Below are 14,330 nucleotides of genomic sequence, written 5' to 3' on the forward strand. Positions count from 1 at the left end.
CAGCAGCATCACAGGATCTAGCCAGGGAGAGATATCTATTAGATATGTAGACAGTGTCTGAAAAATAGGCCCAACCTCCTCCACCCAGCCAGGCCTCTGTGATCAGTGGGTAACATCGCACCCCCTTTGGAACTTGAAACAAAACATACAGTCTCTTTTGTTTGCCTTCAGAGTTTTATTTAGCAAAATGCAACTGTTTCAGCCCTGCCAAGTGCACAGCCCGACCTGATGGCCAGCTTGGGGAGGCATACACTGAAAGCAGGGCTGGCTCTGCCTTTTAGCTCAGTTCTTGCTCTTGACTGCAAAGGACAACACAAGCAGCTGTCGAGAGAGCAAGCGCAGGTGAAAGGTGGGCCCCACTCCAGACACCTTTCCCTTCCACCAAATCAGTCCACCCCACACACAGCCTAGACTTGCTTCACATGGCTCAGAGCTTGGCTGATCTCAATCTGAACAGCACACACAGCTGACAGGGCATCCCGGCTCAACTTGCCCCTCAAATGCTGTATCCGCAGAAAAAAAAAAAAAAAAAAAAAAAAGAACACAATTAATATAACAAACCCTGACTTGCACAAAATAAAAAGGCTAAAGGACAATCGGCCTTTATTTCCACTAACAGGCAGGTGAGGTTGAGAAAGTCTGGCCCTTTGTGCACTCTTCATTGTAGCTTTCTGGCAGGCAAAAAAAATCCCTTCAGAAGCCTCATGGGCCATTCTCACCTCTCTTGCCCTGCGATTCCCTGAGCCAAGTGTCAACTCTGCTGAGTTGGGGTGACCAGAAGCAGCGGCGGTACCCTTCACGCGGCTGTGAAGTCTAGGACGTGTAGGGCTGATGCCAGGGCAGCGTACAGATGGGTGGTACTGAAACGGAGGCAGTACACTGGGCTGCTGGTGGGTGAAGACAGGTGAAAGCTCTGCAAGAAAATAGGAGAATCAACCTTTCAAAGAAGAGGTCAGCCCAAAGACCCCAACTGGTGTCACAGACCCAAAGGCCAAGATGCCTGAGCAAAGCAGGCTTTTTCCTGCATATAGGTTAGGTTCCCCATGGTGGGCTCGCCCCAAAGACAGCACAGCAGCCTCTCTCTCTTCTTCCAAAGAGACATTGGCACTGGCCTGCCAGAGAACAACTCAGAAGCTCTGCTGCTGCCCAGCCTCTGGCCAGCCCTCACCTGCAGGCACCGAGTCTGCCGTTTATCCCAAAGCCGCACCACGCCGTAGTAAGAAGAGCCGCTGGCAATCATATGGTTCTTATCACTCCTTATGCAGTACAGGGCACTGTCATGGGGCTCTTCCCACTCCTGGACGCACTTCCTGCAAGGGCAACACAAAGTGGAGCAGGGCTGAACCTCCACTCCTCCACCACTGGAATTGAGGCTCAATTTGCCTGAAGGAGCTAATTCAGCTGCAGGCAAGTCCCCAGACACTGCACAAGGAGAGCCCAGGAGCCTCATGCAGGCCCCAGATGCCAGCAGGGTAGGCTCACCTGGTGCTGGTCCGTATGTCCCAGTAGCGGATGTAGGTGTCATATCCACAAGAAAGGAGAAGGGAGGGCGTTTCATAGAAGACATCGAGGACTCCAGCTCCACGGTGGAAGTCAGTCCCTAAACAGGTCAACAGCTGACCGCTGCAACAAAACACAACAGGGGAAGACTCATTCAGAGCAAAGTACCCTTCCAATTGAGCTGGCCAGAGCAGAGATGGTACCACAGAAGTCTCCTAGATCTCATTTCTGTGATTTAGCAGAATGCAAAAGCCTGCACAGTTTTCCTCTCCCTTCCCCAGCTTCTGCTGCTGGTTGGGCCACTAACTGTCACGGACGATGACCAGCAGGAGTCACAGCTGTAAGAGGAAGAGCCAAGGAACAGGCACAGCTGACCCCCAGCAGAACAGGATCATTTTCCTTGGGAGAAGTGACCAGTACTCTGAATGATGGGCCTCCATTTCCATGGGAGAAAATTCTCTACTTAGTCAAACTCCACATAATCTGCAAGAGCCGCTTATCTAGTCAATCCCATCCCATCCCAGACTCCATCCTTCAAATACTGCCCACTGGGCTATTTCCCCATATCTTTGACACACAGCTCAGATCCACAAGCAAATGAGACTCTCCTGACCCAGCCTGCCATGGATGTTCTCCTCAACCCCCTCCAGTCACACTGCATACTGCAAACACCATATCTGAGGCTGAACATGACAGGTCAAGAGCAACCACCCCAGGGCTGCTCTGGAGATGACTTTCCAAAGGCTAGCTTTTTTTTTTTTTTTTTGACCCTCTCCTCTTTTCTAATTCCTTGCTTGCTGTGAAATAACAAAAGCAAGATCTCCATGAAGCTCTAAGCCAGATGCTTTGTGGCTGTATCACTCTGCTGCTTGTTCATGTGCAAGACCAGCAGCTCACCAGGTGGATGGTGCTTGGTGAGGGCCCACCCTGCCAGACTGCAAGAAGGAGTTTGAGCCCCTTCCCTGGGACATATGAAATTGCATCAGGCACATGGCACAGCCCATCCCCAGTATCACTCCACCTGCCCCAGCAGCCAGCAACACCTGGCCATGGCAGACTCTTGGGAACGGAGGGGACAACCTGTCCAGCTGCTTGACATGGCCACCTATTGCAAACTCTCCTTTTTTTCCTCCTCCTCCTCACACCCTCTAAATCAAAAATGCTGGACACAATAAACCTTGAAGCACCTGCTTTTCAAACCCAGCCGCACGGCCACCCCTCTCCAACAGGCTCTTGGTTCCCAGGACAATGAAGCAGTCCTGAAAGCCGACAGCATGGATCCCACAGTGGGGTCACTCCCAGCATCTCCCCCCATTATTTTGTTACTTTCTGCTCCTTGATCCAGCATCACACAGTTCTGAGGCACATCGCCAAATGCCTTAATTCTGTCTGTAATCTGGGCTAAAGCCCTCATCGGGGGATAAAGACCACACAAAAGGAGAAATAGAGTCCCGGGAGATGTTAAAACAAGTAAACACCTTTGTGTCAGGAGAGAGAAATCGCTGATAAAGCAGATTAGCGCCTCGAGCCCTGGTGTCCCCAGATCAGAAGGCGAGCCCTGGCCGATCTTTGCAGCCAGCACGCTTCTATGATCACAGAGCTGGCGGCATGCTGGGGCCAGCCTGTTTCCCCACAGTCACTCTCCAAAGAGCAGATTATGTAGAATAACAATTTCTTTGTGGCTGTGTAATTCCCTCCGTGACCGTGGCTGTGGGCAGCTACATTGGCCCTTGATGCCAGGACCCTAGCAACCATTTAGAGAGGCCAACCAGCCCTAGCGATGGCCCCCCCCGTGCAAACCTCTCGGACAAGCTTTAACATCAAGTGCATGAATTAATCCCCCCCAACACGAATCCAGGGGTGCTGGCTTATTGGACTTTGTGTTTCTCCAGGCAAGGGATCGAGGGGATTCCAGGCTTCAGCCCTTTGCAACCTTCTCACAATACATTAACCCTTGGAAGGTTACTCGCAAACCAACCCAGCAGCAACTCTGCACCTGTATGCAGGTCGAAAGGTTGAAGCGTTCACAGTCTGAAAACTGGGAGCAAGAGCGCCGTGGGGTTGGCTGGGGCAGATGGGTCCTCACAGCTCCACCATGGAGTGAGACATGGATGGGCATCTCTGAGCTCTGGCACTCCCCTGCCCCTCCAAGCACACAGATCCCCTCCATCTGCCGTTCTGCAAAGCCAGCAGGACAGATGGACATGCATACAACCCTTCTCAAGGCTTCCACAAAACCTTCTTTATCCTACGAGTTGTATGTGTTGCCTAGAGTTGTAAGACTACAACACAGGTATGAGGAGTCAGCTGCTCTCCCAAAAAAGAACCCTTGGACTACCTGTGAGATGCATAAGGGGCCAGACTGCCCAACCCATAGAGTCCTCTGCCAGTTGCTCAGGCAGGAGCAGGGAGTTACAGGAGATGAGCTATCTCAGTGAGCCCTAGGCAGTGCCAGCAGCTTGGACACCTCTCTCCCCACTTCCACATGCATTTGGTTTCACAGGGTAGCCCCAGACTGGTGCTCTGAGCACGTGGCACTTCAGGAGAGGAAACCAGGACAGGCAGCTGCACATGGACCACACAGCCCAGCAGCATATCTAGTGAATATCTCCTGCTAGCTAGCTGAAGCCTGTTTGTGTTATTTCCTCTCCACCATTTTCCCTGCTAATACACCTTTAATATGTAAAAGACTAAGTGAGCTCAGGGAGAGAGGAGCACTGTGCCGAGGAAACGTAGCAGGATGAGAAGCATATCCAGGGATCTTTTACTCCCTGGGACCATCCCTCTTCCTCTTCTCAGGTGCTTGAAAAGGGTCACAGCAGATCTCCTCACAACCTCCCACCTCTAAACAAGTGCCCATCACACCCAGAGCGAGCCTGGCCACACTAAAGCTTGTCTTCCATCTCAGACCAGACCTCAGTCTGCAGCGCTGCAAGATGGCAGCAATTTTTAATGGCAGCCCGGCAATGTCTCCAAGTGAAAAATTTCAGCAGCAAAGGGACAGGGGAAACCAGAGTCTGGATTCCTGCTTTCAGAGCTTCCTGTGCAGCACTGAACACCACCCAGGTGCCTCACTCCCAGTGCTTCCCCATGCCTTCACACCTCACTGCAGTGGTACCCAAGCATCCCAGCAGAGTCACACCCATTTTCCTCCCTCCACTTCCCTTTCTAGCCTAGGCAACAAAAAAGAAAAAAAGAAAGAGAAAAAAAGAAAAAGAAAAGAAAAAGAGGTGGAAAAAAAAAAAGGATTAGCTTTTCTCTGTAGGCAGGAAAGGAACACAGATACTTGCAAGATACTGCAGCAAAGCAAACCTTGCTTCGCTGGTTTGTTAATCAGTTCAATTCTCCTGCCCCCAGAATAGGTCAGTCAAAGCAGCTTTCAACTGGGAGGTCCAGCCACTGCATAGAGCAGCAGTCCTTCAGTAGTTTACAGAAACAATGCATTAGTTGCTACAGTGAAGCACTTAGAACCTGACACAAGGGGAAAATCATACTGTTCTGTACACTGGGCACACAAACCAAAAGACCTAAGTGTTCTGGCATGGGCACACTTAAATTGATAAAGATGAAGAACACTATTAATAATTTCTCCCATTTTTCAGCAGATTAAGGTGTCTCTGGACCAGCTACCACCATGTCAGGCTAGCTCCATGTCCCTGCAGCATACACAGCCATGCTGAGTCCATGCTAGAAAGGGACTCTCTGACACCACAACTCTCCCAGCCTTGGGATCACAAGTTAGTGCCCACAAATTGTCCAGTCTTCATTATCCCAAATACTCCTTGCCCTCAAACCCCAGTCCCCAACAGCTTCCACTTCCTAGGGAGCAAAACCCACAGCTAATCCTTACAGCAAAATCCACTGCAAAACCCACAACTAATCCTTAATAACCCGTAAAGGATCAAGACAACCCATCAAGGGGCAACAGAAAAGCAGCAGATACACCAGCACATCACCAATTGTTTTCTAACAACTTACATAGGCAGAAGGTGTCTACTCAATAAGGGACAGCAAGAGATGTGATAGCTATCTTGAACCTTGTTTCTCACCAGCTTGCAGAGAACACCAGCACCAGCCAAATGCAGCAGGGAACAGCTTTCTCCTTTCCTTTGTGGGCCCTTTTTCACTCTCTGCACCCAAACACTTTCCAAAAACCAGGTAGCTGATCCTCAGTGTCCTGGTTTCAGTTGGGATAGAGTTAACTGTCTTCCTAGTAGCTGGTACAATGCTATGTTTTGAGTTCAGTATGAGAAGAATGTTGATAACACTGATGTTTTCAGTTGTTGCTAAGTAATGTTTAGACTAAAGTCAAGGATTTTTCAGCTTCTCATGCCCAGCCAGCGAGAAAGCTGGAGGGGCACAAGAAGTTGGCACAGGACAGATCCAGGGCAGCTGACCCAAAGTGGCCAACAATGTGACATCACATCTAGTATATAAACTGGGGGCAGTGGGGGCAGGGGGATCGCCGCTCAGGGACTAACTGAGCATTGATCGGCAGGTGGTGAGCAATTGCACTGTGCGTCATTTGTATATTCCAATCATTTTATTATTACTGCTGTCATTTTATTAGTGTTATCATTATTAGTTTCTTCTTTTCTGTTCTATTAAGCCGTTCTTATCGCAACCCACGAGTTTTACTTCTTTTCCTGATTTTCTCCCCCATGCCACTGGGTGGGAGGGGGAGTGAGTGAGCAGCTACGTGGTGCTTAGTTGCTGGCTGGGGTTAAACCACGACACTCAGCACTTTGGAGGCCAGGGTGCCCTGTCCTTTTTACATGCTATGAAGGTTAGTCAGCGAGTGACTGTGAAGCCCAAGCAAGACCAAGCATGGAAGGTCCACACAAACTCCCCACCATGCCCTGGCTCTCCAGCAGTAGCAAACAGAGGCTGTTTCACTCCCAGGCCTTCTTCGGGCAAGCCAGGTAGTCTGCTGTGCAGATGGTGGGAGTTTTGCTATGCTTTCTGTACTGAATAGCTTGGACCAGTTAGCACCAGGGTTCAATCCCAGTGCTGGGTGGCACCAACAGAAACAACTCCACACCAGTGGAGCTCTGTGGAGCAGAATCACAAACGTGACAGAAAGACCTGTCTAGAGCCAGAGCTCTCTGCTTCAGCACCTTAACCACAAACCACCTGTGCCAATGCAGTGCCTACAGACACAGAGGTAGGCCTCCAATGTCAAGCAGGAAAATCACAGATATTCCTAGTTTCTCCTACCTTCTCTTAAGCGTCTAGACAGACTGAAATCATATTGGCCGTAATCTGGTACCAGCCCACAAGGAACAGAGCCAGAGCAAATCCAGCACCCCATTTTGTCCCTTGCACAGGAAAGCTGTGTTAGCACCAGGCTCTGGACTCCTTGATGTTTAAACAAAGCCTCTGTGCCAGGGAAATGTATCAAACTGACGAGTTAAAAAATGAAAGGCATTTTGTTCAGGCACTATGGAGAATCCTTTGACTCATCTTCATCAATTCCCACATTCTTCAGAAAACAAGACTTTTAAAAACTACTTTTAAAATAAGCTATTTGTTTGGGATTTCCACATTGCACTCTTTTCTTTCCATGCTGGAAATCTAGCCATGAGCATTGCTGTCGTGATACCTCCAGAAGACAAAAGCCTTCTAGCCTGGAAGCAAAGGGAACTACCAAGGAATGGCAGAAACAAGCTGGTTTCTTTAAGTTGGGTTTTTTTTTTCCCTTTTTAAAAACAGCTTAAGGCTCTACTCCTCCTCACCACAGCAATATGAAGACAAAATAAGATCAGTCATGGCAGAGCCCAGATGGGTAGTTTCCAGAAAATCCATGGGATGCTGCTGTCACCAAGTTAAAGCCATATACAGCCTCCCAAGCTACAGCAATTATATGTGTGACTATAAAAGCTCAGGATTACCCTGAGACCTTGCTGATAGCTGGAGTCCAAAAGAAGTCTGCACCTCCCTCCCTGTACCCTGCCCATTTGCTGCAGGTCTTGGCCAGCTGTCTACAAAACACATGAACAACACTTCAAAACTGGGGATGAAACAATAAACATTTTGCTCCCCAGCCTCAATTTCTGTTGACCCTGATTCACTAGAATTGATATTATACAAATAAATACACAAATTCTAAGAAACTGCTGAATTCAGAACATCTGCTGAAAACAGAGATGTGTGAAATTGAGGACATACTCATTCGCTCTGGAAACCTTATCTGTGAGCCATGATCATCCATCAAAGAGGAGAAGCCATTGCACATAAGCAGGTGACTATTTAGAAACCAAGCAGAGCTCTAAACCAATATTTTAGCCCCAGTAACTACTTGCAACAAGCCAGGTGGTAAGCGTATACTTTAAAATAAAAAGTGGAAAGAGCACCGTTCAGTTCAAAACACTGGGATATTTGAGCTGAGTATCAAACAGAGAAAGGAAACAAAATCCATTTAAAAACAATTATCCAGAATGCAGCATTTGCACAACTTCAGTCATCCAATTTGGAGAGTGCACCAAACCCAAAGAGAATAGCTGAGCTGTTGTCTCTTCCAGGTGCTTTGCAACAGCAGTTGAGGCACCCAGGGGACGCAGCAGCTTATGCTAAGAAGGGAAAGGCTTGGTCAAACAACATCTATACTGTACATAGGGAGAAGCATAGGTCATTGACAAAGTTACTCTTCATAGAGTTATCCTACACCGAGGTCACCTCTGCATTTAGCCAAGGCTACTAATTCCTGCAGGGAGATGTGGGATTGGCTTGGGGAATTTTGAGGGAGCACCTCTATGTGAAATGGCTCAGACATGCTGTTATAAGTGATTTTCAGGAGAAATGCCTCTCAGCTTCCTCAGCACAGCTGAAGGGACTCGAGGCAGTAGGGGGGGAATGACACCAACGATGGTTTGAGATTGTGTCAGAGGGGAGAGACAGAAGAGGGAGTTTTGCCTTCTTTTCTTCTGCTTTCTCTGAATTGGCCCACACACGCTTTAAATGGTCCAATAAAAAGATACAATTTCTTTACCTTTCCAGCTCTGGGACCCTGTGAGTTTTTGTTGTTCGGGTTCCCGTAAGGTTAAGTTCAGAGGATAAACTGACACGCTGGGCTATGGGAAAAAGCCAGTTTCTTCAAATAAAGCCACAACGGTGCAAAAGAGACCCTGCTGGGGCTTTTATTTGGGAAAACAAACAGAAATGGCACCAAGCCCTTCTGCTTTACGAACCAATTTAACTATAAAACCAATGTTCTCCCTCTCGGGGGTGAGGAGGGGAGAGAGACAGGACACGACAATAGTCCAAAACCTTGGGGGGAAAAAAAAAGAAGATAGGACAAAAAAGGTTGTCTGTCCCCTTTTCTTTCTTGTCCATGGCTCCTTTTCTTAGCACACGTGTGTTCTTGTAAAAACGATTAGATTGCAATTTGTATAACATGGTGACCCCCAAATTCAGACATTTAACCCCTTTTCTCTGCAAAGAATGTCAAGAATGTCTTCTCTGTCTTTCTTTCCAACGGGAGGAGTAGGGGGGAATTCTCTCAAACTGTGATTTCTTGGGGGAAGAGAAAAAGAGGGAGGCAAGGAAAAGAAGCAGGGAATTCTCAAAGCCTCTCGCCTTTCGCCCCACTTGTGTGGGAACAGGCGGCTGTATTGCTCCCTTTCTGGACAGAGCTCTGCAGGTCTCCTTTAGTGGGGAGACAAAAAAATGGAGAGTCCAAATCAAAACAAAGCCATCTGTTTAAATGAGCTACTGCTAGCCAGTGGCAGAGGGGGTTCCTCATTCACTCCTTCCCATTCTTCTCTCTAGCCTCTGTTGATTCTCTCTCAACCCAGGGAAAAATAAAGATTGCTTTTGCTTTGGCTCAGAGGGATGAAACTGATTGATGCGCTTGGAGTGTCCAGCCCCCACCCACAATCTCTGATTGTTCAGTGCCTTGTAAAGTTGTCATAAATACGCCTGAACAGGAGTGCAAAGGCCACAGCATGCCCTGGACATGCACACATCCAAAGGGCAGGAGCTGGCCTCATGCTCATCTATAGTGAGACAGGGCCAAGACTGCCACAGGGAGGAAAGGATTTAGGATAAACACCTGTACATTCTTCCTCTTACAACTGTTTTACATTTAAGTTAAGATGCACCAGAGCCCTCTTAACAAAAGGAAGGCAGAAGATGCCCAGCTTATGTGAGAGGGTTCAGAAAGACAATGTCAAAAAAAACCCTGAGAAATCAGTAAAGAACCACAAGGCCCCAAAAGGTATTGAGAACACATGCATACCATGGGAAATATATTGCACAGACAAGACTGAAGCTATCCATTATAGCCAAGGACAAAGCTCCAAACACAACAAAGTCTGCTAAAAGGAAGAGTCATCCAAGAGACCACTACTCAAGAGGCACTCTGCAGCAGCAGGCTTTCTCCAGCACTGGCTCAAGTAGTTGGCCATAGGCCTGGTGTCCTGCCGCCAATAACGTCCAAAAATCTCACAGCAAGTGAATCAAATCCTACAGTTCAGAGCTGCAGAACTGGGGTAGGAATTTCCTTCTGGCCTTGTCAAGTGATTTATTCATGTCTGAAGGCAGGAGACCTGTATATCTCGTCTTGCTGCTCAAGTCACAAGTGGGATTGCCAGTTCCATGAAGCAGGACCTGCTTTTCCCTTTGCTTAGATCTACATCTGAACTGTCTATCCTACCTGCCTTACTGCAGAAGGAATGGTTCCCAACGACCAAATTAGAAATCCAAAGACAGTCGTGCCAAACTGATTTAACATGAACAGGCCAAGAAAGGGTTTGCCTGAAGACAAGAATTCTCCTATGACAGACCCTAGTCTGTCACTTCACCAACCCTTTTTCCTTTGAATTTCAAGAAGGTGGCATGGCATTTGTGTTCCTGATTAACCTAAGGACACATAAATGGGAATACCCAGAAATAATGCTTTAAAAAGAGTAACCAAAGCCATCTGTGGCCAGGATGGGGAAACAGCACAGCAAAAAAAAACAAGCAGGAGAGCCTCAGGAAAAGAGAATGAACAGGATCCGAGGAAGGGCAACTACCTGTGGATCATCCCACTGCAGCGAGTGGAGGCAGTAGAAGGCACGCATTTGCATTCACTTACCTGATGTAAGCACAGCCCAGAAAGTTGTTTAGCTCACTGTTGGACAAGTTTTGGATTGGTTATTCTGATTTAAAACTGTGTTCAGCCAAGACAGAGATGCTGAGAAAGAAACCCAAGCCTAAAAGGAGTAGGGAGCCTCTTTCCCACAAAGCCTGGAGAGAGTTTCCTTGCCAAAAAAAGATACTTGGCATGATGAATCTATAGAAAAGCAGGGCAGGAGGGGGGATTCTGCATCTACAGCATGGTATTATGATTCCTCTTCCCCCCAAATCCTGTGAAACTGTTACCAGTGCCAGGACAATATTTGCTATTGCTCGTCTCTCCTGTTACCAGAGATATCCACCCACTCCTCTGTGACTGGATAAATCCAGTTTACATGCCTGGGTGAAACAGACTCCCCACACTTCTTGGAGTCAGTTACCTTTCCTTTCAATCTAGCAACTCCCGTTCTGAATCCGTTTGCTCCCTTTACCCAAACTCCTTTTGCATTAAATTAGAGGGTCTCAAACTTGTTTAAACCTTGGAGTTCAAAGCTGTGGAGAGAATGATCTTCTACAGAACTTGTTTTAGAACACAATGCTAAGAAGTCTGCTTGTGTATCTTGGGCCAAGCTTCTAGGTTAAAAGCTTTTGTTGAAAACATTTAGCAAGCTTTATAACCAAGAACTAGACCTACAGATTCTCATTTCATTTATCTACTTCCACACATAAAAAAAAAAAATCTGAGTATGACAGGATGCAAAGCCAAAAAGGACTGGATTTAAACAGGAAAGCATCAGTAGTGATCAGCTAACAAGGGTGTTCGGTGCTATATACTGCAACTGTCAAATTACACTTGCTGTTTAAAAACAGCACAGGTTGCCCGAGTTTTAAAGCTCTCCCTCCTTGTTGACAGTTACTCACGTTCACTCAACAAAGTGGATGCAGATCAACATATGCCAAAATTTGAAAGACAGCAACTAATTCTTGCCCACCCCACTGCACAGACAGATGTAACCTAGCAAGGGTCCCATGGAAGCACACACCAGAGATCAAGCAGCAGCAAGTTAGCAAACTTCAGCCAGCTGCTTATGATGGTCACGCTCATGCTGGCTCTCAGAGAGAAAGAGCATAATGCAATAGCACTAGAGGCAAATACAGATTACTAACCTGCTGCCTGGCTATCCTGAAAGACTCCTCCCCACCCCTCTGCCGAGGGCACCAGCCACACACCTTAATCTCCCTTCTCCACTCCGAAGCCACTCTCATGAATCCTCTACCTCCCACCTCCCCAAAACTTGCAGACATCAAAGGCACCTGCCTTGAACACCTGAAGAGCAGGGGGGCCTGGTGGTCAAGAAATGCAACTGTATCTTCCCCTTCCATGCACACTCTATTTTTTTTTTTCCCCATCCCTTTGAAAAAGGTGGCAGAGATAAATGGAGAACAAAGAAACAAGAAAAAGCCACAGCTTTGGCCCACACCCTGCCTATTACTTAAGGGGGAAGGAACTCTTCCGAAAGAGGAGGAAAAAAATGTGCTGAGACACAATGGCTCAAAAGGCCAGGCAGCAAACCAGGCCACTTTGTACTGCTAACAAGGGAAACCTAATTACAGGAAGAGGGCAAAGAGGGACAGATAAAAGGGATACAAAATTTCAACATCTGTTGCCATAAAGGGATAAGAAGTGGAGAAACGCAAAGTGTCAGTTTGGTGTCAGTGACGGCGTAAAGCCACTTTCAAAGGGCTCAGGAGAGGGAGAAAAACCGAACAAGAAATTAGAGGGTTCTTAAAAAAAAAAAAAAAAAAAAAAAAAAAAAACCACAACCAAAAAAACACTCTGCCAAAAATGCCTTCAAAAGGGGGAAGGAGATGGACAAAGACTGGATATTTAAAAGGTAGAGGATCTGGAGTGGCTTGCAGGGCACAGCTAACTTTGGCTCAATTTTCACAACAGCTCTCATGCCCTGCATCTGTCATGTTGTGTCACAGGAAAGGACAATGTAGGACTTACGCATTCAGAGTGTTTACAGCCTGAGGACTACCATGCCAGACAGATCACTGGTCCATTTCAAACATTGGGCTTGGCAGAATAGCTCCAAGAGTTTCTGCAAAGCAACCTCTGGAGTATCCTGTCTTTTAAAGAAGCATACTTGAGGCAGGGGCTTTTGTAACCTAAAGACAGGCAGAGCTCCATGATAGGCTGGGGAGCAACAGTTCTCTGCAGGAAAATGACAAATGCTGGCTTTGGAGCTGTTCCCAGTGGTGCATCATGCTCATCTCCCAAGGAGTTTAAACTCCCAAAGGAGATAGGAGGTGGGAAGATGAAGGGAAAGAAAGAGAGGATCTGAAGAAAGTTTCCTTTTCTCTTGCTTGCCATTAATTGGTTGTTCTGGTGAGCCATGCACTAGCACTGGCAGATGAGACAGGGAGGTTTGAGCAAAGACAAAAGGGAGCAGAGAGACCTGCAAGAGGGGCAGCTGCCATCATATCCCTCACTGGCACAGAGGGGCAAGGGGACTTGCAAGAGGCCAAGGAGTCAGCAAGGCCTGATACTTGATGCAAGGACACAGTTTAGTACCCAGTGGCCCACACTGCTAATCATTCTCCTTTCCTGTGCAGATGTCTAATCACCTAAGTTATTCACAGCCCCCCTCTACACACACACCTTGATTGTGAGCGGCAATGAGAGCACAGTAACTTCCCCACATCTAAAAGCAATCAGATGGCACAATGTAGCATCTGTGAGATGAGATATGTCCTCCAGAGGTGCAGCTAGCCAGCTTCAAACGCATAAGAAAAAAAAATCCTCCTTCATTACAGGAGAAAGGGCCAGGTGTAACAGCAGCTGGAATTTCAGCCATCAGAGACAGTGTCTTGGCATCACACGGTCATTCCCCTGCTTTAGACTCCCCTTGACAATTGCTTGTTGCTGCCTGTTGCAGCTTTGATCCAAAGCCGTCATCTCAGCAGAGTCAGAAATGAAAGACAGTTGTGGGGGTGGGATGCAGCAAGAGGCGTTTCCTTTTCCCACTAAAAATTTCCTCGCCGCCAAACCCAACCAAGCCCTTTTCAAAGCCCAGAACATATTTCCAGGTGAAAACATTATCCCCTTCCTCTTCGAAGGACGAGAATAGATGCCCCAGGGTCAGGGAACAGCGAAGGTCATAAATATGAAAACATACCATGACCAACAGCTACAAGCACCAGCCAAGGACTTATCTGGCCTGGAACTAAGAAGATCAGTACACAAAAGGTTATTTAAGCTTTAAATCCTTTTGTAGCATGTTCCAGCTCTCAGCTGTTGGGGAAAAAGACCACCTACCCCAAGGGAAGAGAGTGCTGCAGAAACTGCTGCAATGTTACTTACACACACCCCCACGCAGAAAAAAGCTCAGCTAACTGAACTAACTGGTCTTAGACAGCACTAAACAGCTAAGTGGTGCTAAGGATCCTGTAGTTTTAAAGAACACATATTAAGGATCACTCTACCATGCCTCATTATTTTGACAGAGAAGTTACCTGGATTCTGCTCTTAGAGATGATGTCCTTGCCACGTTCAGCCTCTGCAGGTCAGACTCTGGCCCTTTGTGGCCACAATGTAGGGGTAAGCAGCAAACTCAGGGGGCCTGGCCCTGTCTGCCAGATGTTATCAGGACACATTGAGCGCAGAAGGAGCTTTTCAGTCCTGGGTAGCTCTAAGATTTTGAGTTTCCATGACACACTCCCACTTCTGGAGTCTGACCAGGGAGACAACATGCACAAGCCTCAAAGAA

The 14,330-nt window shown here is 47.5% G+C and overlaps 1 protein-coding gene across 1 annotated transcript in view; it reads right to left on the reverse strand.

Annotated features, from left to right (window-relative positions):
* Positions 1-155: 155 nt before the first annotated feature.
* The window catches only part of FBXW4 (F-box and WD repeat domain containing 4), a 63,549-nt gene continuing 49,374 nt past the window's right edge, over positions 156-14,330 (reverse strand). Inside the window, 3 exon segments of the mRNA XM_030030228.2 lie at positions 156-913; positions 1,169-1,310; positions 1,483-1,623. Coding sequence (XP_029886088.1) covers positions 797-913; positions 1,169-1,310; positions 1,483-1,623 — 400 coding nt within the window. The 3' untranslated portion in view covers positions 156-796.

Source organism: Aquila chrysaetos, chromosome 11 (genome assembly GCF_900496995.4).
Source record: "Aquila chrysaetos chrysaetos chromosome 11, bAquChr1.4, whole genome shotgun sequence".
In the NCBI taxonomy this organism is placed as follows: Eukaryota; Metazoa; Chordata; class Aves; order Accipitriformes; family Accipitridae; genus Aquila; species Aquila chrysaetos.